A 22,447-nucleotide genomic window follows, 5' to 3' on the forward strand; every position below is an offset into this window, starting at 1 on the left:
CAGCAGTGTCTTACACCTCTTTGTGTCCCATCCCACCTTCCTCATCACCAGTCACAGAGTTTTTTACAAGCTAAGTACTCAATAAATATTTGCTGAATAAAATTTGAGAGGGGTGGGGAAAAGGTACAAGCAATTCAATGGATCAGGAAAAGCTGGGCAAGATAAGGACCTGGGAGGGTAGAGGGGAGGTGGTTGTAGTTGACTACAGTCTGAATGAGTAAGTCATGCAGTGACACTGTGAGGGAGGAGGGAATCTGACATGAACCTAGATGTATTAAAAATGATGACATGCAAAAAGCTGGGGTGGGGTGGGGTAGTAATTTTTTACTTTTATACCCTTAATAAGGTATTGTGTCCCATTCTGGTCATCAGACTTTTAAAAGGACGTGGAAAACCTAGAAAGGATTCAGAAAAAGAGTGACAAGGAAAATTAAAGGAATGGAAACTAAGTCCAGTGGAAATGTTAAAGGAATTAGGGCTGGTGAGGCTATAGGGGAGGGAATCTATAAGGGAGAAGGCTACTCTCTTCAAGCACATAAAAATGAAACTGATCCACTGTTCTTCATGACTGTGGAGGACTCAACAAAAGGAAAATAATAATAAAGGCAACTCTCAGTTGGATTTTAGAATAATCATTTCAGTATTTGCTATTGAAATGGCATATACTGAAATTGGCTAAAGTATTCTTAAGAGTTTCTATCCCTATTTATGATCATTAAAATAAAACATCATCTAACCTGGACACTTGACATTTTAACTTCCTAAAGACAAATGAACCCAATGATTCCACATCCACGTAGTTCCTTGACATTTTATGATCATATATGTACAGACATTTATTAATAACAGCTTTAAGGTTTCTAAAGCACTCTACAAAAATTATCTTATTTTATCTTCAGAACAATCTGGAAGATAAATACCTCAGATACATTATTACATTTTACAAATTAGAAAAGTGATGCTCAAAATAACTTTTCATATCAGAAGAAGCAAAAAAAAGAAAAAAAACACAGCTCTTTGCTGACCAAGTCTAAGTACACCTACAATATCCTTTTGTTGAAGCTCTTTATTTAAGTATGTGCATAAACACACAGAGTTAGTGTCAAAATCATAGACAGCTACTACCTAAATTCAGGTATTTTGTTTCATTTGGTCACAGATTGCCATTTGTTACAAGGAGAGGGGAGAATACATCACAAAATAGTCTTGAAATGCTAATAGTTTTAATTTATAAATCAGAATGTTCTATATTTAACAACTGTACTGGATTATTTTTAAAATCTTGTTATAATTTTACATTCTTAGGTTTTGAAAGATGGCAAATTTGAATGGCTTTTGCTAAGTATCATCAAGCTAAATATGAAATTAGCCTGGTTATAGATATATTAGTTATGAAAATGAAAAATAATGGCAAAATTAATCCATCCAAGGTCAGTTTAGACCTGGAAATCCCTGGTCTATAAAACTATGGCCTGGTTTTTGTTTCTTTGTTTTTAATAAATACAAGATGAAAATTGTTTTTAACTTTTAAAATAAATTTTATATTTTAAGATATTAAAAAAACTTTTCACTCACAAACTATACAAAAAGAGGAGGAACAATTTTGACCCATAGGCCAAATTAGGTTTGTTAACCATGACCTCTGATAAATGTTTTAGAAAAAACAGCCAAAACCTACTAATACACAAAACTCTTTAAACCTACTCTAGGGAAATATATGAATAATACAAGAATAAGCAGTAAATTTAATACTTGCTTCAGAAACTGACTAATATTTACTGCAATGTTCTTTAATCCTCATTATCATTTAAAATTCAAAGACAAAATAAAATGTTTTTCCCCATAAATCTTCCTATTTCTTTTTGTTCCCATGGCTGTCCTAGGAATTTAATGAATCACCTTTTTTTTACTACAACTCTGGAGGATAGCCTCATGCTGGGTGAAATATCCATGTTCACTGCTAAGCAATCCTGATCTTCTATGTTGAGCTATTTAGCATAGAACTTGCTACAGAGGAAAAAGGAAAATAGAGAAAAGGAAAAAAAGAAAAGTGTGATGCTGAAAAGGAAAGAGTAGAGAATCTATTTTCAATGTTAAGGAGTTTAAGCAGATTCCTAGGGCTTTATGTAGAGTTAAATATTATTAAATTGAGAAACAATGATAGTGCACCTTTTTATCCTGCTAGAATGGTACATATGCATGTATTTATAAATTCATGAGCATATATATATATATATCTAGATATGTATATATATATATATGTGTGTGTGTGTGTGTGTGTGTGTGTGTGTGTGTGATATACAAAAACACACTTTGACATAGAAAACTAGAATATGATTTTTTTAATCAGGATGAGCCACTTGGATATCAAGTTGGTGTTATGACTAACAATATTAGCAAGAATAATGAAAATAATTATAACTTACATCCATACAGTACTTTGAATAACTTAGGCACAATAATAAGTGCTTTACAATTATTATCTCAATTGATCCTCACAACAACCCTAGGAGGTAGGGGCTAATATGAATTACAATATAAATTACTCAAAAACTTCAAAAGACTTAAAACAGACAAATATATTTAACTATATTGAAGGTCATTGCAAAAATGGAGTTAATATGTAGAAATATCTGCTTCTTTGACATAAAGCTACTTGAGCTTTACTTTGAAAATATTTCAGGGAAAACCTAATTATCTCTCATAGATAGAGATATATGTATGTATATATATATATAATATTTCTCATTTGCTACTAAATTCTAGATATTCTAAAATAACTTGCTTTGAATTTATTATAGTAGGTTTTTTAGAGATAAATAATGAAAAGAACATAATGAATTTTAACAAAGGTTACTCACTCTCTTCAAGAATACGTAAGTAAATGATGTTATTCTGTTTTTCTCCAAGACATCCACAATTAATTATCTCACCTACTTGATACATTAAAAATCATTCTGTAATTATCAACCTTTCAGATAACAATGAATGAATTAATACCTTTAAGCATACAATGTTAAATACTTACAATCCTTCCCTGCTACCATCAATCAGAGCTTGAAATAAAGGTTTATTGTGAGGTATGGTCTGTAGGATGTTACCATCTCCTGTGACATATCCAATGGCCCACTGTCCCAGCCGAGTGCAACTCAACCTGAAAATATAGCTGAAAAAAAGAAGGGAGGGAAAACTTAAATTTTTTTTATAAAAGACTCATCTGTTAAACATGCCAAGCAAAAGAGAAAAAATATTCTAGTATGACAGCAAGTCAGACTTAGGAAACCTAGAATCTATTTTTATCTTTTAAACTGTTTTGTGTAACCTGCTATAAATTTCCTTTTATTGATGAAATAAGTAGTCAATGATAGTTTTCATTTACCTATTTCACTTAAGAAAATTAAAATTATTTTTCAAGTAATTTATGATTCTCAGACTAAAAAAGAAAAATGAGATATGTTTGCATATTAGCATCTAATCCATATATCAGTAATATAAAACCTCATTCTAAAATATATATTGCTTATAATTTTTAAATATTTGGTTTTTTTCCCATTTTATTAGGCAAATTACTTTTAAAATGTTTTGCTCTGCAAATGATGACCATTCTATTTTTCTTTTTATGAAGAAAAACTCCAAAATAATTCTCTAAATTAAAATATTTAACCCTGTCAAGTTCAGTATTTCACCTAACTAGTCAAATTGTTCAGTAATATAAATCAAAGGGAAAAAAAGGTTAGTCTCTTAAAAATTAACTCTCCATGGCAGGAGACATTAGAAAAGCTTTAAAAGTCTTCTTTATTAATTTAAAAATTTCAGCCAATTTCTCTTTACAACTTTACAAAATGGAACAGAGCAAAATATGTTGCCTACACATTTGTCATATTCTTTATATTTGAATTTTATGACCTGTTAAAGAGATCAAAATTGGGTCAATTAATTTTGTTGGATACATTTAAACAGCTTGATTGCCTAAATGTATCCAGATGAAATAAAAGTTTTCTGATATATAATGGTTATTGACTAACCAAGTACTGTAAAAATAACTTTACAAGGCAATTAACTATATAATAGTACCCATGAACTCTGAATTTAATCAACTTGCATACTGACCAGCAGAATATCATTTATTGATTCAAGCTAATTAAACTTAGCCCCTCTCCCCAAAAATAGGGAGGGTAAAAGGTATATAGGTAAAATTACAAAGAAACTGTCCCAGCTTGGGTGTTCATTCATATAAAGCTTACTCGTAATTGAAACATTCAAAAAAGGCATCTAATTAACTCATTTATGATTGACCATATAGAAACACATCTCTTCGTGGTAGGTAAGAATGAGGACTAATTAGGGGCAATCTGTAGTCTGAGTTTGCCTGGATATTTTCTGAAAATCATGATAAAGCCTTGAATCAAGGCAAATAGATCCCTGGAGTACTATATTACAAAAGGACATAATTCCCACTGAATTCTTTTGTTGGCTATCACCAAAATATAGTTAGGTTAATTTTCTTGAGTGGGAACCACATCCCTTTCCCTAGAATAATAAAGGGAATTATTACAATGATGTCTAATGCTATATCTAAAAAGGCCTATTTTATATGATTTTTAATAACTATATACTCAACACTAGTAAGTACCAAAATCAACTAATACATATGATCAGCAAAGAAAGTAGCGAAAAAACAAAACCTGATGCAACAAGCACTTGAGTGGAGTAAAAACTATTCATTCTATCCACTGGAAAAGATTTAACCCTGTGTCTAACCACATCCTTCTTTTCATGTTATGTGAAATCCAAAGGGAAGAACCATTAAAATGTTAAAATTTGTTTTGTTTGTTCATCCCAGGCATCATGAAACAAAGGGGCCTGGAGGTTTTGAATATAGATTAACTTTTCCAAACTCTGTTCTTTGACCAAAATATTCCAGAAATCATGAGCACATCAAATATACAAAATACTCAAAGCAATAAAATCAATACATTATATCACCATCCCTCCTGCTGAAGACCACCCAATCTTCCAGTCTCAAAGATTCAAAACCTTAGGATTATCCATAAAGTCTCAATCTTCCTCACCCCACCCATTCAGTCAGCTGTCAGATCTTGCCTTTTCTAGTTTATAATACGTACCCCTTTTCTCTAGTCACATAGACCCACTTTAGCTCAGACCCTCTTCACTTCACCCCTAGACTACTGAAATGACATGTTCCTTGGTCTCCATGCCTTAAGTCTCCATCCTACTCTAATCCATTCTCTACCCAGTAGGTAAAGTGATTTTTCTGAAGCATGGATCTAATAATGTCACTCCCTTACTCAACAAATCTAAGTAACTCCCTATTACTGCAGGAATAAAATAATAATCCTTTTTAAAAAAGTCTTCCGCCAACTCACCTGCACCCATTTTTTCAGCCTCATTGCTTATCAATGATTCTACTCCCTATATTTTATGATTTTGTCATTTAGTCAACAAACATGTATTAAGGAGGCATTAAGTATTAATGTACTAAGTAGATTAAAACACTATCCCCATCCTTAACATGTTCAAATCCTAGTAGAGGAAACAACATGCTCTCTCTGTTCCTCACATGTTATTTCATTTCCCATCTCCCTGCCTTTGCACTGGCCATCCTCCATACCTGCAATGCTTATCATGCTATTGAACTGCATTTGAATCAGCTTTTTAAAATAATCACATAAAAGAGCAATTTTTTACAAAAGTGGCTCATGATAACTAAACTCGCACTCTCTCTGTTTCTTATTTACTTTAATGGAACATTGTGATGAAATGGGAATATCTCTAGATAGAAATAATACAATTGAACAAATGTTTTAATGGGCAAAGCAGTTATACTTTAATGAAAATAACTTAGAACCACAAACAGAAACATTTATCCAGGCTGGTAGTACCCAGCTGTGCAACTATGGACAAGTCAGACTATAGTCTAGTCTATAGTCTAGACCTCAGCTTCCTCATTCCTTTAAAAAAAAAGGCTAGATTATTTATTTCCTTTCAAGACTGAAATGCTATGTTTTAAAACAGCACAATTAACAGTGGGAAGAAATGCATTCTCCTTTTAGAGCTGTTTCCAGGGCCCAAGTTTCTTTATATACTCTCTAGAGTCCACTCTAGATTTACATCAAGTTCTACAATTTTGTATTCAATATAGTAAATGATAAAGACAGTTTTATGAAGTCTTAAGAAGGGAGAGGTCAACTGAACAGTCAAATGAGCTTCAGGAAGGAGGTAAGATCTGACTTAGGCCTGGACAGCTAAGAAATTTGAATCTGTGGAGAGAAGACAAATAGTCATTCTCACTGGGAAAAAGGGTAGAAGATGAGTCTTGAGCCTTGGTATATATTCAAGGAAGAATGAAGACACTGGCCTCAATTCTATATAAGAAACTTTTAAATTGGTTGGTCTTTTCTTAAAACTTACAGAAAGAAAAGTTGCAAGTTTAGCTTCCAATAAGTATTTTCCAACCTGTGAATTCATCTGCTACGAAATTAACCCCCTAAATTCTGAGTATTTCCCCTAGAATCTTGATTTCTTAATTTCAAAAACTTAAGTAGATATAATTCAAATAGTCCTACATATAAATTGAGGTACATGCACACTATATGTAAGTAATTTGGTAATAATGTTAGTCTTTCTTCATCATTAGAAAAATAGTTGACTGGGCCCTTGTTTACATTTTTGTTCTCAGAACTCATTTAGGGATTTTGAGTCAAGCCTATCAAAAGCGTCATGCGGAGGGCAGCTGGATAGAGCACTAGCCCTGGAGGCAGGAGGACCTGAGTTCAAATCTGACCTCAGACACTCAGTCATTACCTAGCTGTGTGACCGTATGCCCACCACCAATGTAGACCTTTTTCAGAAATGAAAAGGCAGAAATAATCAGTCAAGATCAATAATACTATTTTGACCTATGAAAAATCAACAAACATTTATTAAGTATTAAGTATCTCATATGTGCCAATTTCTGATATTAAGATCTGGAGATTCAAAGAAAGACCAAAAAATGTTCCCTGCCATCAAGGGGCATCTCCAAGTAAAACTGGAGGTCATTAACAGGGGACCTTAATCTACTATACTAATTAACACAAGACTATCTGTAAAGAATTGGAATTTTCAAAAAAAAAAAAGACTTCTTCACAAACAATATTAAGCACAGAGATGTTTTACCTTCCAGGCTTGGTGCTATACTTCTGTAGTCGTGCTTTTACTTCATCATATGTTAGAAATGCCATGTAACCAGGATGTGTCACAGCTAAAAAATTCCAGTTCCGTAAGATGGAACCCCAAGGCTTTAAAATAAAAATAAAAAAATAAGATTAGCTGGAAAATACTATATATATATATATATATATATATATATATATATGTATATATATATATATATATGTTAGAAGCACAAACATCAAGAATATATTCAATTAACTTTACAATTTCTATGGAAAAATTCTAGACCATTAAAATTAATGTGAGCATGTAAAACAATGTCAGTGGCTCAATGGCATTGTACAAATAAGGAAGCTGGACTAGATGACTACTATAGTCCCTTCTAGCACTAAATAAATCAAATATTCCGAAGTAAGTTTCAAGAAGTTATGGTCTATGACATAATCCAATTTTGTAGGTCAAACAATGCCTTCTGCATATTAAGCCCTTAAAAATATGTTGAACTGTTCAGGATAAGAATGTTCAGCTACCTTGGACCTCCTGGGCAAGTTCATTTTGTATAATTGTCTTAAAAAAAAAACTACCAAACTTGACTTTTGGCAATATGAAGGATATAGGCTTATAGTTGATAAAATAATTCTTATTTGGGGGAATTTTATGGATTAGTTTGAGGAAAAGAGGTTTTATATTCTTATTACAAACACAGAAATGGTTATAATGCACTCACACAACTTAGCAAAACTGTTCCACATTGAGCCTCATGCAATGTAAGAAACCGAGAGGGTCTTAAAAGTTTTTTTCCCCCCTTAAATCAACACTTTGCTTAAAAAAGAGAAATATGAACATCATGGTGGATTTTCTATTAATTATAAATCGTTATTCTTAACATTACTATACACACACACACACACACACACCCATCACCACACCACATTAGACTGTGAACAAAAGAAAAAAAAAAACTGAAAAACTCTAGAGACGAAAGATTTCACCATTATTGCCTACATGTGTTAAGGGGGATGCACAATCAGTATTTTCACAATGCACACATAATTTCTACTATGTGTAAACAGTCTGAAGCCTGATGTAACAAATTTTGGACATTTAATATGGAAAAAAATTTTAATTCTCTCAAATGACAAATGAAAAAAAAATGAGGCTCAGATAATAGTCTGAGTAGGCTGCCCAAGTTCAAATACGTAGTTTGAAGGGGTCTCAAATCTAGCCCTATTTACTAATTACACATCACAGTATCTCAACAATAGAGAAGAGTTTAGTTCTGGTCAATATGACAATTCAAGTATTGGTTGGATGGAGATTGGTTGAAGGACCTAATAAAATTTAGCCTAGAGAAGAGAAAACTTGGGAGAACATGATAGCGATCTTAAAGTATTTTAAAGGCTTACATATTGAAGAGGGAATAGACTTGCTATGTTCAGAGGACAACACCAGAAGCAATAAATATAAGATGAAAAAATAGAAACTAGATTGATATCAGGAATTCCTGATAAACAGAATAACCAGAAAAATTAGCTACCATAAAATATAGTGAGTTATCATATTTAGTTATCAGCATAGTGAAACATATTTAGTTATCAACTAAAGACCTCAAATAAAGTTAAGTTGTTTTAATGGGGATTCTAATATAGGTATGTACTGGACTAGATGGTTACTGAAATGATTCCCAACTCAAAAATTCTGTGTATCTATGATTTTTTTTTTGGACCAAATCTAGAATACCTAATAAGCAGATTTAAAGTCTTAATGAGCTGTTGAATTTTCCAAATAGCTTCATTTAAAAAAAAAAGAAGTGATATAAGGATGATGTTCAGAAACCTAAAAGACTTTTAGTTTGTATTATTTCATCATTAACTACTTAATCTTATTACTACAACCATAGCAGAAGGGGGTAAAAACAGCTACTGATAGACAATATTCCTGCTAATTCAAGAATTGTAGGTCTGAGTGTCATTTATTTCAAGAAGTTGACTAGATGATCAGTTTTATCTCAAACATATCTGCTTAAGATTTAAAAAAAATAGGAGTATAGGATGTTGAGATAAAGTTGTAATAATAAATTCTACCTCAATGTGGGAAAAGTTCCTTTAATTCCAGGTAATGGTAATAGAGAATTGCTATTTTTGTTTCTTAGGGGAGAAATGCTGTTCATTATTATTAAATTTCAAATTTATAAATCACAAGGATTATACCCCTTGTGAAGAGAATAATAAAGGATAAAATGTGATTAAAGTAAAAGTTTTTTCAACTTCTTTGACAACCTCTTTAGGTTATCTCCTTATCACATTGAAAAATTACTTGAGGAGAATCAGAGTAATGTCCTAGAGAACTTAGTTCTTTCATCGCTCTAATCCTGCACCAGAGATCCTATATAACTTGACGGAGGGGAAAATGAATGATTTTAATTTTCAACTTGGACATGAGTCAAAACTGCACAAAACAATACGGGGGGGATCAATCTAAGTAAAACAATGGGGAAAGGCTCTTGCAACTGGCATTAGGTTCCTCTACCCCTTTTTCCTAGACACAAATAAACTACTTGAAAACCACATGGAAGGAAGAAAACATTTTGAATGTAGAATAAAAATGAATTTGTAATCTATTCCCATAAAAGGTCATATAAATTAATGAAAAACTTGATAAATCAATGCTGAATTTTATCAAGCAAATGCAAAGGTCGAAACACAAAAGAAAAATGAAATTGATGTTGCAAACCAACTATTGCCACAATCAGAAAATGTTTCTCAACACAGAGGACCAAGTTCTAAAAGTAGAAATATCTGTATAATAGAGTTTCCATACTCTGCTTTCCTGGTGAAAATACCCTCTCAATACAGGCAGGAAAATATCTCAAAACAATTAAAATATATTAACGAATTAGATTACAAAAAAATTCAATGGCTAACAACCACTAGATCACTTGGAAATTTTGAAGAAAATAATAATAGGGGAGGCTAGGTGATGCAGTAGATAGAGTAGCGGCCCTGGAGTCAGGAGTACCTGAGTACAAATTTGGCCTCAAACACTTAATAATTACCTAGCTGTGTGGCCTTGGGCAAGCCACTTAACTCCATTGCCTTACAAAAAACCTAAAAAAATAGCAATAACAGTAACATTCTGAATGCTCTATCTTCCCAAATTCTACCACCACATATATGAGTGGTTATGGATCAATTAGGTGTGTAACCTACCCTTCCCTTAGAGCTTCAGAAGCTTAAACTCAAAACTCAACCAAAAAGTGCTCACTAGTCTGCAAAGGATGCAATGGAGATGAGTGATATATTCCTTTCATTTTCAAGGTAGTATTTTGAATGGATTTTCCCAGGTAAAAATGTTAGTTTAAATTAGCTAGCACCCATATAAGCACTTTTAGGTTTGCAAATTATAGACAGCATCTCATTTTACCCTCACAATCCTAAAGGAACACCTAAAAGGTAGGTGTTCTAAATTGTTCCCATTTTACAAATAAGGAAATTGAAGATAAAAGAGATCAGAAGACTTGCCTAGGTTACTTAGTTAAATGCATGAGGTAGAGTTTCAACTCATGTTCCAGACTCCAAGCTCAGTCATCCTTCCATTATGCTAATTTGAAGTCAGAGGACCTGAATTTTAGTCTCAGTTCTGCTACTGACTCCTTCAAAAAATCATTCAGTCATTTCCTCACCTAAAATTAATCATTTCTACAACCTAACTCAATGTTGCTGAACCAAATGAATGGCACAATATGGTCATAAATTGCTAGATAAACATGAGTCACCATTATCTTCAATAACATCATCATCATTCTAGGATTAGTAATATTCTTAAGGTAAATGTGAATCAAACAGGTTTATAATATTGTTCAAATAACCCATTTTTCATGATAGAATAGGTGAAATTCAGTCTTCTATTGTGAAAAAAAAAATATTTCTAAAACCTTTATATTATATATGTTCCTACCTCCTTAAATGATTGTACTAGGATGCTGACATGTAGCAAGTGTATAGAGCAGAACAAATGATCTATTTAGTGGTCAGTACTATAGACATTATGATTCTACCTTCTCTTTCTGACACGGCATCCACCACCATTTAAAATCTTCAAAAATAGACTGCCTTTCATGCATTCATAAATATACTGGGATCTTAAAGATAACAATACTAAGCAGCAAGTGAATAATTTTAATGATTTTGATTGAATAATTTTAATGTGATTTAGTGATTTAATATGCTACTTAATGTAATCACCAAAAGAAATGACTTTTTATATAAAAAGTTCCTTTTATCCTCAATTCAGTGTTCCTTGAAAGAAAGTATTCAACCCTGTTGATAAATACAAGAAAGACCTAATTATAAGCAATCTAATCTTTTTTTTAATATTCAGGTTTCTGGAAGGTTCCAAATCCAGAAGTAATTGACAATTACCTCCACTCTCAGGAATAAACATTTAGCATTACAATTGATTGGAAATGCCCCTGATCTTTGGTCCTTAGTTAATTTCAATTTGAGACATCATGAAAAAATATATCCCCTTCCATTCCTATAGAACATTTAAAAAAAAAAAAAAAGCAGTGCCCTTTGTTCAATAGACATCAATGTCAGATTTATCTATTAATTTGAAATTTGGTATCATGCTAAAGATCTTTCATTCACATATTCGATTATGTTTGATTCACTTCAAATTTAGTGTCTACCATGTACAAACCCCAGATTATACAAAAGTTTACATAAATATTTTGGCTCATTTAATCTACATAATTTTGTAGTATCAATAGTCTAATATTGATAGTTCTGCATAAGTTTTCCAGTCTCCCTAAAAAGTATATAATTACTGTGTTTCTTTTAAATTCAATCCAGCAAGCTTTTCTTAATTATCTGTGGTGTGCCAGCTCCTGTGCTAGGTGCAGGGATAAAAATGACAATTTTTAAAAGTGATAACTACATCTGAAAAACATAAAAACTTTGGTTTATAAATAACAATGAGGAAGAGAAAAGCTGTTAGTTAACTACTAGGGGAAAATTAAGGCTTTTTTTTGTCCTCCTTACATGTAAGTTTTGAAAGTTAGTTACTCTAAGCGACAGAAGCAAAGGAAGAGTATACTCTAAGCAAAGTAGGATGGTGCAAAGACAGTGGACAGACTAGGAGATATAGAACTGAGTTGGGGGCGGGGGGGAAGCAGGCCTGACTAGATGTAACAGTATATGAAGGACCACAATGAAGAGCAATCTTAGACAGTGAGGTTTAATGTGAATAGCTTTAAATGTTAAGTTGAATTCTTGACCAAACAAGGTTAAGAGGCAATTATTAAAGATAAGTTATAGAATTCTAACCACAAAAAAATTAACTCATCTAGGAGAGGGGAAATAGGTCAGAAAAAAAAAACTGGAAAAGCTTTGATATACAAGGTATATGGACTCTAATTGAAATAAACATGACCAAAAACTAGTCCTTAATAGAGAAGTTGGGAAAGAATATAAACAAACAGGTCTTAAAATAAATGCCAATTATTAATGACCATATGAAGAACTGCTCAAAAACTCTTTAAATAAAAGAAATGAAAAGTGTCATCCTCAACTTTCTCTTCACTCCTAAATGTCCAATTTCTTCTACCTTCACAATATTTCCGTTATGTAGACCCTTCTCTTCTCTGAGTCTTGTCATTGCCCTGATGCAGGCCCTCATTACCTCGTGCCTGGCCTACTAAAACTGACTCTTATTGGTTTATTTTCCTTCTTCAAAATCTCTCCTCACATCAATTCTTTTTCTACTCAGCTATTAAAGTCATATTACAAAGAGCAGGTCTGACCATGCCAACCTCCCACCTCCTTTCCTTTTATTAAATTCCAGGTTCCCTATTATTTCCAGAATCAAATATAAAATCTTTTGTTTGGCATTTAAAACTCATCATAACCTGACCCTTTCTATATTTGCAATGTTCTTACATCATATTCCCCCTCCCAATATTCTGTGATTCAGTGACAGTCCATCTCCTGACTCTATGTGTTTTCACTGGCTGCACTGCTTTGCCTTCTGGCTCCCTTAGAATCTCTGCTACAATTGTCCTTCTGCAAATGACTATGTTTTCCAATTCTCCTGCTCTTGCATTTCCTTTGTATATGTTGTATGCATAGCTGTAAGCATGTTGTTGTTTACATTAAATTGTGAGCTCCTTGAGAGTGTTTTTGCCTTTGTGAGGATCTAATTAAGTTGCTTACCCAAGATGACAACTGAGGTATCATAAAATGTTTAAAATTCCTTTAAAATTTTAACATTATGAAAAAAATCTTAGATAAAGCTCTTAATGAAGAATACCTTTATAAAAGTTCTCCCCTCATTCTAAAAAAAGCAAACAAAAACTTTTCTACCGAAGCATTTAAGTCCTTACTCTAGCATATGATACATGAATAGTATTATTCTGAAATTATTTTTAAAAACCAAAACCCAATATAAACTATGTTTTGTTGACAAGAATTCATTTGTCGTTCTGCTAAAAGATTCTCTTAAATTAAAAGCTAATCTCTGGTAATCTAGTTCCCTTAACATAAACCAGGCTCTCTGATCCTCTAAATCTTGTGCCAAATCCTGTCATAAATCAGAATGGCGAAATTCTAAAAGCTTAGTCAACAGGAAGACCAATATTCTATTTCAACAATTATCAGAAGAATGTATTAAGCAAAATAAATTTCCTTTCATAATAACAAAATGAAATATCACTAGGCTTAACTACAAGCCTGCTTTTCTAATCATTTCTATAATAGTTACATAGGAAGGACAGTGAAATGGGAGCCAGAATACCTGGGTACAAGTCCCAGGATTGTTACTCATTAGCTTGACCTTGAACAAGTCACTTAATCTGACAATTGATTTCTTTTATTTTTTAATTGATTTCTTTATGTGTAAAATATGGTTTAAGAAAACAAACTGGACTACAGGATATCTGTATCACAAAATGAATTAAATATCCTTTCAGACTAAAAACAAGAGGTATTAGTATTAAAATAGAAGTCTACTTTTCTGATAGTTCCTTTTTATTTACCATGTTACCTATCTGTTCCAGGACAAATTTCATCTAGATTCTAACTTTAGTGAGGGAGGTTGAGATAAAAGTTCAGTATCTGCTTAGTTCATTTAATGAGATTATTCTAACTAAACCCTCAGTTCAGTTGTTTTACTAATGCTAAAGAATGAAATCTGTTAAACCCTCTCAATTCAAGAGCCCTAGGCTAAGACGCAATCAACATCTTACAACACAAGTAATACTCCATTACATTCTTGTACCACTAGTTTAGTCAACTGATGATTTGCAGTTCTCTGTGGCCACAAAATGTGTTGCTATAAATATTATAATGTAGATGGAACCTTTCTTTTTGTCAATGACTTTCTTGGTGTGTATATGGAGGTTATTTTTAAGGAGAAGCTTGAATACCTTCAATACTATAAAACCACTGATCTAGAGCTAAAAGGAATTGCCAAAGTCATCTAGTCTAACTCCCTCATTCTACCAATGAGGAAACTGAGAAGTAGCAAGGAAGTTAAGTGACCTCTCTGGTAGTAAGATAGAATTTGATTTCTCACTCCACTTCTGGTGCACATTCACTGTGCACCATGGGTTTCCTTAAGAAAGATGCTAACAGGGGCGGCTAGGTGGTGCAGTGTGGATAAAGTACAGGCCCTGGAGTCAGGAGTACCTGGGTTCAAATCCCTTCTCAAACACTTAGTAATTACCTAGTTGCGTGGCCTTGGGCAAGCCACTTAACCCCATTTGCCTTACAAAAACATAAAAAAAAAATGCTAACATGCTAACATTTATAACTCCCAAAGAGTAATGACAAAAAAAAATGTGCCTAAATGAAAATATACAAATATTTGCTGAATATAGGACAGAATTTTGCAATCCTCAAGGTTGTAAAAGTATACTAATTCTTTTTTCTTTTTCTTTTACGTTTTTGCAAGGCAAATATGGTTAAATGGCTTGCCCAAAGCCACATAGCTAGGTAATTATTGAGTGTATGAGGATTTGAACTCAGGGACTCCTAACTCCAGGGCAGGTGCTCTATCCACTGTGCCACCTAGTCACCCAAAATTATACTATTTTAAAAATATACTTCTGAACTGCCTTTAGGAAAAGAAAAGATGTGTCTTTTGACTTATTTCCAGAGATAACTTTCTAATTGGTCTCCCTACATCTACTCTCTCTTCCTATGCCTGTTTCTCAGATACACTGAGGTCAAACTAATTTTTTAAATGCAGATCTGACATCAAGGATTCCTTACTCAGTCAAATTCTGGTCTCCTATTCCCAATAAGATAAAATATAAACTACTCTCTTTAGCTTTTAATTTCCTACACAATCTTGCTTCAAAATAGCTTTTCAACCTGAAAGCACATTGCTTCATTTTCTAACATTGTTTCCATCAAACTAGCCTTCCCTCTTGTTACTCACACAAGTACATATCATTCCATCTCTTAAATGACATTCCAGCTCTTAAATCTCTAAACCTAGGTACTGGTCACTCTCCATTCCTGAAAGGATCTCACCTCAACAATGTAGATCCTTTCTTTTCTTAGGACTTAAGCATCATTTTCTACAAGAAGCCCTTCTGGAACTCTGCAACTGCTCATAAAAACTTTGTATTTAATTTCTTTCTTTTTATTATGGTTTTTTCCTTTATATTTATGATATATATATATATATATATATATATTGTTTTAGAATGCAAATTTCTTGTAAGCAGGGATTATTTCATTCTTTGGACTTGTATAACTAGTGTGGCATACAGTCCTAGCAAAGAGAAAGGAATTAATAAATATTTGTTGAACCATTAATTGAATAATTATTCAGATGATCATAGATTTTTGCCTGGGGAGGAAGTCAGAAGTTATCTGACCCAAACCATTCATTTTTCGGAAGAGAAATGTCAGGTCCAATTTACCTGAACTGACTTTCCAAAGGTTTACACAGGCAGTAAACAGAACAACAGGATTCAAAATTAGGTCTCTTACTCTTAACTCAGTAATCTTTTCACTGCATCATGCTCCATCTTCACTAAAATAAACCCAAAATAACTATGCCAGATAAGTCATATTGTGAACTATTCATCTACCTTGAATTATTCTGTATCTCTTTGCCTAAAGAACTGACATCCTCCTGTATGTATCTACCTATACTTTAAGAATTCTTAAATTTACACTTAGAGAGGATATTTTTGTTCTGTGGTATATGTCACAGGTATTCTGTTACATATAAATTAGTACTATTGAGATCATCTTCAAGGAAGTATTAGCCTGTTGCATTTCAACTCTCTTTTTGAAATTATACGATTTCTTTTGGGGGGTTTTGGTAGGCAGAACCAAGATGGTTGAGTGAAGTCTAGGGACCCTGCTGAACTTTGCCAACATTCCCTTCAAACAACTTTCAAATAATGGCTCAAAAAAAATTGCAGAGTGGCAGAGTCAACAAAAAGCCAAAGGCAGACAGTTTTTCCAGATCTCCCAGAATAGTCTCTAATTCTGGATGAGAACAGGTCCAGAATGCAGCAAAAATACCTATGGTGGGTAGCTAGGTGGCACAGTGGATTAGAGTACCGGCCCTGGAGTCAGGAGTACCTAAATTCAAATTACATAGCTATGTGGTCTTGGGCAAGCCACTTAGCACCATTTGCCTTGCAAAAACCTAAAAAAAAAAAAAAAAAAAGAGTACCTATGGTGAATGAGTGAACAAGTGGTGGTGGCAGCAGTTTCAGGAGTTCTGAGCCTAGAATCAGTAAGGGGGTGTAGGGTCAGACAACTGATCAGAAAAGAAGATCAAAGGAGACCCCTAGAATACACTAGGGGCAGCCAGTACCGTCTGGCAACTTTTGCCCATATGCACTTCTGGGTTGCAGTTCCAGGGCAGAGAGAAGTGCTAACAAGGTAAATCTAGGACAGCAGCAGCTCCAGGGCTAAGAGTTCCTGTGGTTACAAAAAAGTGGAGGTCTTTCCTTAGATTAAAAACCAGAGCAGAGATTAAGAAAGCAGTGACTATATCTTTCCCAGGAAAACTCCAACTTGGAAGCTCTAAACCAAACCCCCAGAAATTGTTATAAATATAGTAGCCTAAAAGAGTCTAAAGCCTGCCACAGTGCATCCCCACCTGTTGGTGAGCATTGCACAACTTCAAAATAAAGTTCAAAATTAAGAAATAAGTTAGAAAAATGAGCAAACAACAAAAAATGAAACTGACCATAAAAAAAAAGAATTTCAAGAAGACATAAGTATAATAGAGGAAAAATTAGGAAAAGAAATGAGAGGAATGAAAGAAAATTTTGAAGAGAGAATTAACCACTTGGTATAAGAGGCATACAACAACAAAAAACACTGAAGAAAATATTATCTTAAGAAATTGAGCTAATGATTAAAGGGACACAAAAATTCATTGAAGAAAAGACCTCCTAAGAAAGAAAGACAAAGCCATAGAACAAAAGTGAGTAACAAAAAAGGTTGAAAACTAGAATCCAACAATAGGTTATATAAAAGAGATACACTTGGGACTGATACAAATAGAACTGAAATGAATGAGTAGAGTAGAATATTATGTGCTAATTGAAGTGAAAAAGTCAGAGATGACAATCACTATCTCAGACTAAGCAAAAACAAAATTAGACCTAACTGAAAAAAGACAATCACAAAAACTGTATTTTGCTAAAAAAAAGTACCATAGACAATGAAGTAACATCAGAAACTTTTACAGCAAGTCTTGTTGACAAAGGTCTCATTTCTCTAATACATAAGAAACTAAGTAAAATTCATAAAAATCAAATAAAAATAAATTCCCTAATTGAAAACAGTCAAAGGATATAAACATGAAGGTTTCATTAGAAGAAATCAAAGCTATCTATAGCTATATGAAAAAACATACTAAATCACTATTGATTAGAAAAAGGCAAATTAAACCTGAGTTACCACCTCACACCTAGCATAAATGACAAATGCTAGAGGGGAAAAGGGAAAATAGGTATACTAATAAATTGTTAATGGACTAGTATATTGGTCCAATCATTCTGGAGAAAAATCTGGAACTATGCCTAAAGAGCTATAAAAATTTTGCATGTTTGATCCAGCAATATCATTATTAAATCTGCATCCTAAAGAGATCGAAGAAAAAGAAAGGGACCTATATATAGAAAAATGTTTATAGCAGCTCTTTTTGTGGTAGCAAAAAACTATAAATTGAAAGCATATTAATCAATTCAGATATGACTGAACAAAATTATATGAGCAATATTGTGCTACAAAAAATGATGAGGAGTTGATTTCAGAAAAACATGGAGCTACCTATATGAATGAATGCAAAGTGAAGTGAGAATTGGGAAATCATTATGCACAGTAACAAGAATGTTTTGATGATCAACTGAAAGACTTGGCTTTTTTCATCAATACAATTTCAAAAGACTCATGACAAAAAATTTTTTATCCAATTCTAGAGAGAGAAAGGATGAACTCTTGATTGCAAACTGAAGTATAATTTTCTTGCCTCTTTTTGTGATAGAGCTACTATGTAAATATATTTTTCATGACTTCACATGTATAACTGATATACTGTTGGTCTTCTCAGTGAGGGGAGGAAGAGGGATAGTGACATGAAGTATCTGGAACTTAAAATTTAAAAAAGAATATTAAAATTAATGAATAGTAGTGTTTTTTCCCTTGAAGAAAAAAAAGATATTTGTATCCCTTGTAGAGGCAGCTAAATGGAACAAAGAATAAATACTAGAACCAAAAAGTTCTAAATTTAAATCTGGCCTCAGACACTTAATACCTATGTGACCATGACAAGTCATTTACTCTCTGTTTGCCTCAGTTTCCTCAACTATAAATGCAAATAATAACACCTACCTGGCAGTTTTGCTGTGAAGATAAACATGAGATAATATTTATCAAGCACTTATCACAGTGCCTAAAACATAGTAAGCTTCTATAGAGATGTTCATTTTATCCTTCCCTTCCCAGTTGTATATGTGTTTTTGTGTGTGGGTGTTTGCAGGAAATGAATTGCATCGTAGATGGGAGGAAGAATAATATATAAAAGCTTACCTGAAAAAGCCTGGTGAAAATATCAAATTCAAAAACTGAAATGTAATCATTGCAAGTCAAATCAATTGTTGATTTTAGAGCCATTGCTTCCAAGCCCGAGCTAATTTGATGAACCTCATGAAGACACTGTCTGAATACTTTCCATGGCACAATAGTCCTATAAGAGGATAAATATGAATAGCTTAATCAAATGTTATTTATGGCAAAGCACTGTCCAATCTTTAAATTCATACAATTACATATATATATATATTATATACATAAATATATATATACATAAATATATATATATATATTAAAAGAAAAATAGCTCAAAAAACTTCCTGTAACTCAGAATAGGTGTAATTCCTTGTTCTTTTCAATAAAAGTCATTTCCTTTTTCCATATTATGAAAATGTGGGCAATCAAAACCAAATTCACTTTCCAAATAGGACCTGGGATTCAAGGTAATTTTACAAATATGAAATGGAGGGTTACTAGTTCAAAGTCCTATTATGATATCTTCCAAAGTGTGCTTGATTTTACATAGAATACACTAACTGTAGGCAAGTGCTTCTGTCCCAAAACCTGTTTCTCTTTTATTAGAGCTAGGAGATAATCCTTGTTTAAACAAGGTTTACATGTACTCATTTGTAGCTAGAAATTGAACTTGGAAGAAAGAAAGGGGGAAGAGGGCACCCTCTTATAACAAATAAGCCCAGTCAAACAAAATGAACCCATACAATTCAAAGCATATACCAAAGAAACAAATAACAGACTACTATGGGAAACTTTTTCACTGGGAAAAAAAAAAAGATAATCTTTAAATTGATATTATCTTCAATATTTCATTCAATAACTACCTAATGAAAGTATGCAATGTACAAAGTAATACTTTAGGCAAAGTGGAAGCTTTTGAAATGATTGGATAAGTGGTTCTCAAAATACTTTCTGCTTATCTCTCCTGCATACTTTGTCTCCTTTGGCGTTTCTTTTCCTGGCTTTCTTCACATTTATGTGACAACTTTTCAATATTCTTTGCTGAATCATTATTTATCTTTTGTCTCCTAACCATGGGTGTACCCATAAGGGTTATTCTTTAGTCTTCTCTCTATACAATTTTTCTTCATTGGTACTTTTATCTACTATTCTACTATTATAGGCTCCATTATCATCTCTAGGCAGAAATACCATTAGTGCAAACCACCATGCCTATTCTTGAGGAGCTCTTTATTCAGGGTGAGAAATAATGCATGTACATGAAATGATAAAAATGATATGATGGCATATAATAAGTTTCAAATATTAGGACACTGAATACATGGTACTGGAGTTTAAGGAACGAAAAATAAAATCCCTGTGAGCTGAAGAGATGAGACTTGAACAAAATCCTTTTGCATTCTTTAAAACACAAGGACCTTTTTGTAGTCAGATTCTGAAGTTTAACTAAAGACAATCATAAGAAAAAAAAATGCTGCTTAATGTCTCAAAGACTTTTCTCTATGTATGAAAAAACAGGAAACCACAAAGAACTGAAGAGAGATACCACATCAGATGCCATTTAGAAAGAACATACGTCAGACTCTGATTAAGGTTAAAGACAAAATGTTGCAATGTTTTAAAAGTACAAACAAGAATGGGAAAAGTGATAGAAGATACTGAATAATCTATACTAAAGTATATTTGCAACTGTCACATTGCTAAGTGTGTGCATATATATATATATGTGCACATACAAATATATACATATAACAACTTTTCAAAGTTTGGATTTTCCTTTTCTCTAAAGTTATCAAAATTATTCTTTCCCTTGCTCCTACCCCATCCCCACTGAAAAACCAATAAAAACACAAAGTTATGGGTTAATATTTGAGAAAATAAAACTTTGACTTTATAAAGTTATATTTTCATCTCTTGAGGAAAAAAGAGAAATGTTAAGGACACTTTCATGCTAAATAAAACTGCAGTTAATATTGCCATATAGTCTACCTTCAAATTTGCTGCCAAATGACTTATGCAAAGATATAATCATTCCACTAAGCACTCAATGATTTTACATAGGGACCTGGTTGCTTCTGGTTAATACCTTATAAACTTTAAATACTTATACTGAGGATGTGAAAAAACAGAATAGAATTCATAGCTTCAGTTAAAAGTGTTACAGGCAGAGGTTAAAAAAAATTATTTTGTCTTTTAGGTATAACTACAGAGGCATCAAGAAACTGTTCCAGGAAACCCCTCCAGACACCTCTACTGACTTCCCACAATTAGAGAGTATCTTTCTTTTGAATAATATCCTATCAAAGTGAAAATACTAATTATCATTCAATTTAATATTAATTTAGCTTTCACAAAGTAAAATCCTATAACTAGGATAGGGTAGAATAATGAAAGACTTTCCAAATAGGACTTGGGATTCAAAGTAAGGGTAGTCCAAAAAGGACTTGAGTGGCAAAGACGGTGAGGGTGAGTTGGGAACAGTAGAGAACTTCACAAGAATACCAAAAGGATACAAAAAGGGGGCACACAGGCACATGCTTCAAAAAGGTAAAAGACAAAAACAGCATCCCTCCTCCTAAAACCCCTCTTCATATGTTCCAAAATATTCATTGGAGAGTAGTAAAAGATGAAATAAATATTTTTAAATAAAAAGAGAAACAGTAAAACATTCTATCTGATTGAATATGGGGATCAGGGTTACTCAAAGACTACAAAGCTGGGTGATTGGAAAGCTATCAATCATGTCAACAGTGAAGAGAAAAGAAAGAATTTAGGGGAGGGAATGAGTTTCTATTTTTAGCAAAATAAGTTTAAGAAGGAAACACAAGAAAAAAGCAAAATAAGTTTAAGAAGGAAACCCAAGAAGACTTCTAGCACTTAGTGATGCAAGTCTGTGTTCAAGAAAGATTAGTAGATGTAATTTGAGAAGTCACTGGTACAAGATAACAATTGAACTAGAAGTACATGAGATTACCAAAGAAGAAAATGCAGAGGAGAGGACCCAGCACAGTAGTTAACAGTCAAACTTAAGGGACAAAAGATGGGTGAAGGTGCAGCAAAGAATATTAAGATGTCAAAAAAATAAGAAGAGTCAGGAGAAGTGCCATAAATGTCAAAGAAGGAGAAAAAAAAGACAATAAGAAGAAAATACTTAGAATTATCCAACCAATCATATCAAAAACCTCCCTTAAACTTCCTTATTTGTGCTGAGGACCCTGAGGTGC

General features: G+C 32.9%; 1 protein-coding gene across 11 annotated transcripts in view; it reads right to left on the bottom strand.

Moving 5' to 3' along the window:
* Positions 1-22,447, bottom strand: part of CBLB (Cbl proto-oncogene B) — a 237,136-nt gene that overhangs the window by 107,067 nt on the left and 107,622 nt on the right. For all 11 annotated transcript variants that reach the window (XM_074214406.1, XM_074214410.1, XM_074214407.1 and 8 more), the window contains 3 exons: positions 19,245-19,401; positions 7,180-7,301; positions 3,029-3,166 (listed from right to left, as the gene is read on the bottom strand). In XM_074214406.1, the coding sequence (XP_074070507.1) occupies positions 3,029-3,166; positions 7,180-7,301; positions 19,245-19,401 (417 nt within the window). The remainder of the gene's footprint in view (positions 1-3,028; positions 3,167-7,179; positions 7,302-19,244; positions 19,402-22,447) is intronic.

The sequence above is a fragment of the Macrotis lagotis genome, chromosome 1 (assembly GCF_037893015.1).
Source record: "Macrotis lagotis isolate mMagLag1 chromosome 1, bilby.v1.9.chrom.fasta, whole genome shotgun sequence".
NCBI classification, from domain to species: domain Eukaryota; kingdom Metazoa; phylum Chordata; class Mammalia; order Peramelemorphia; family Peramelidae; genus Macrotis; species Macrotis lagotis.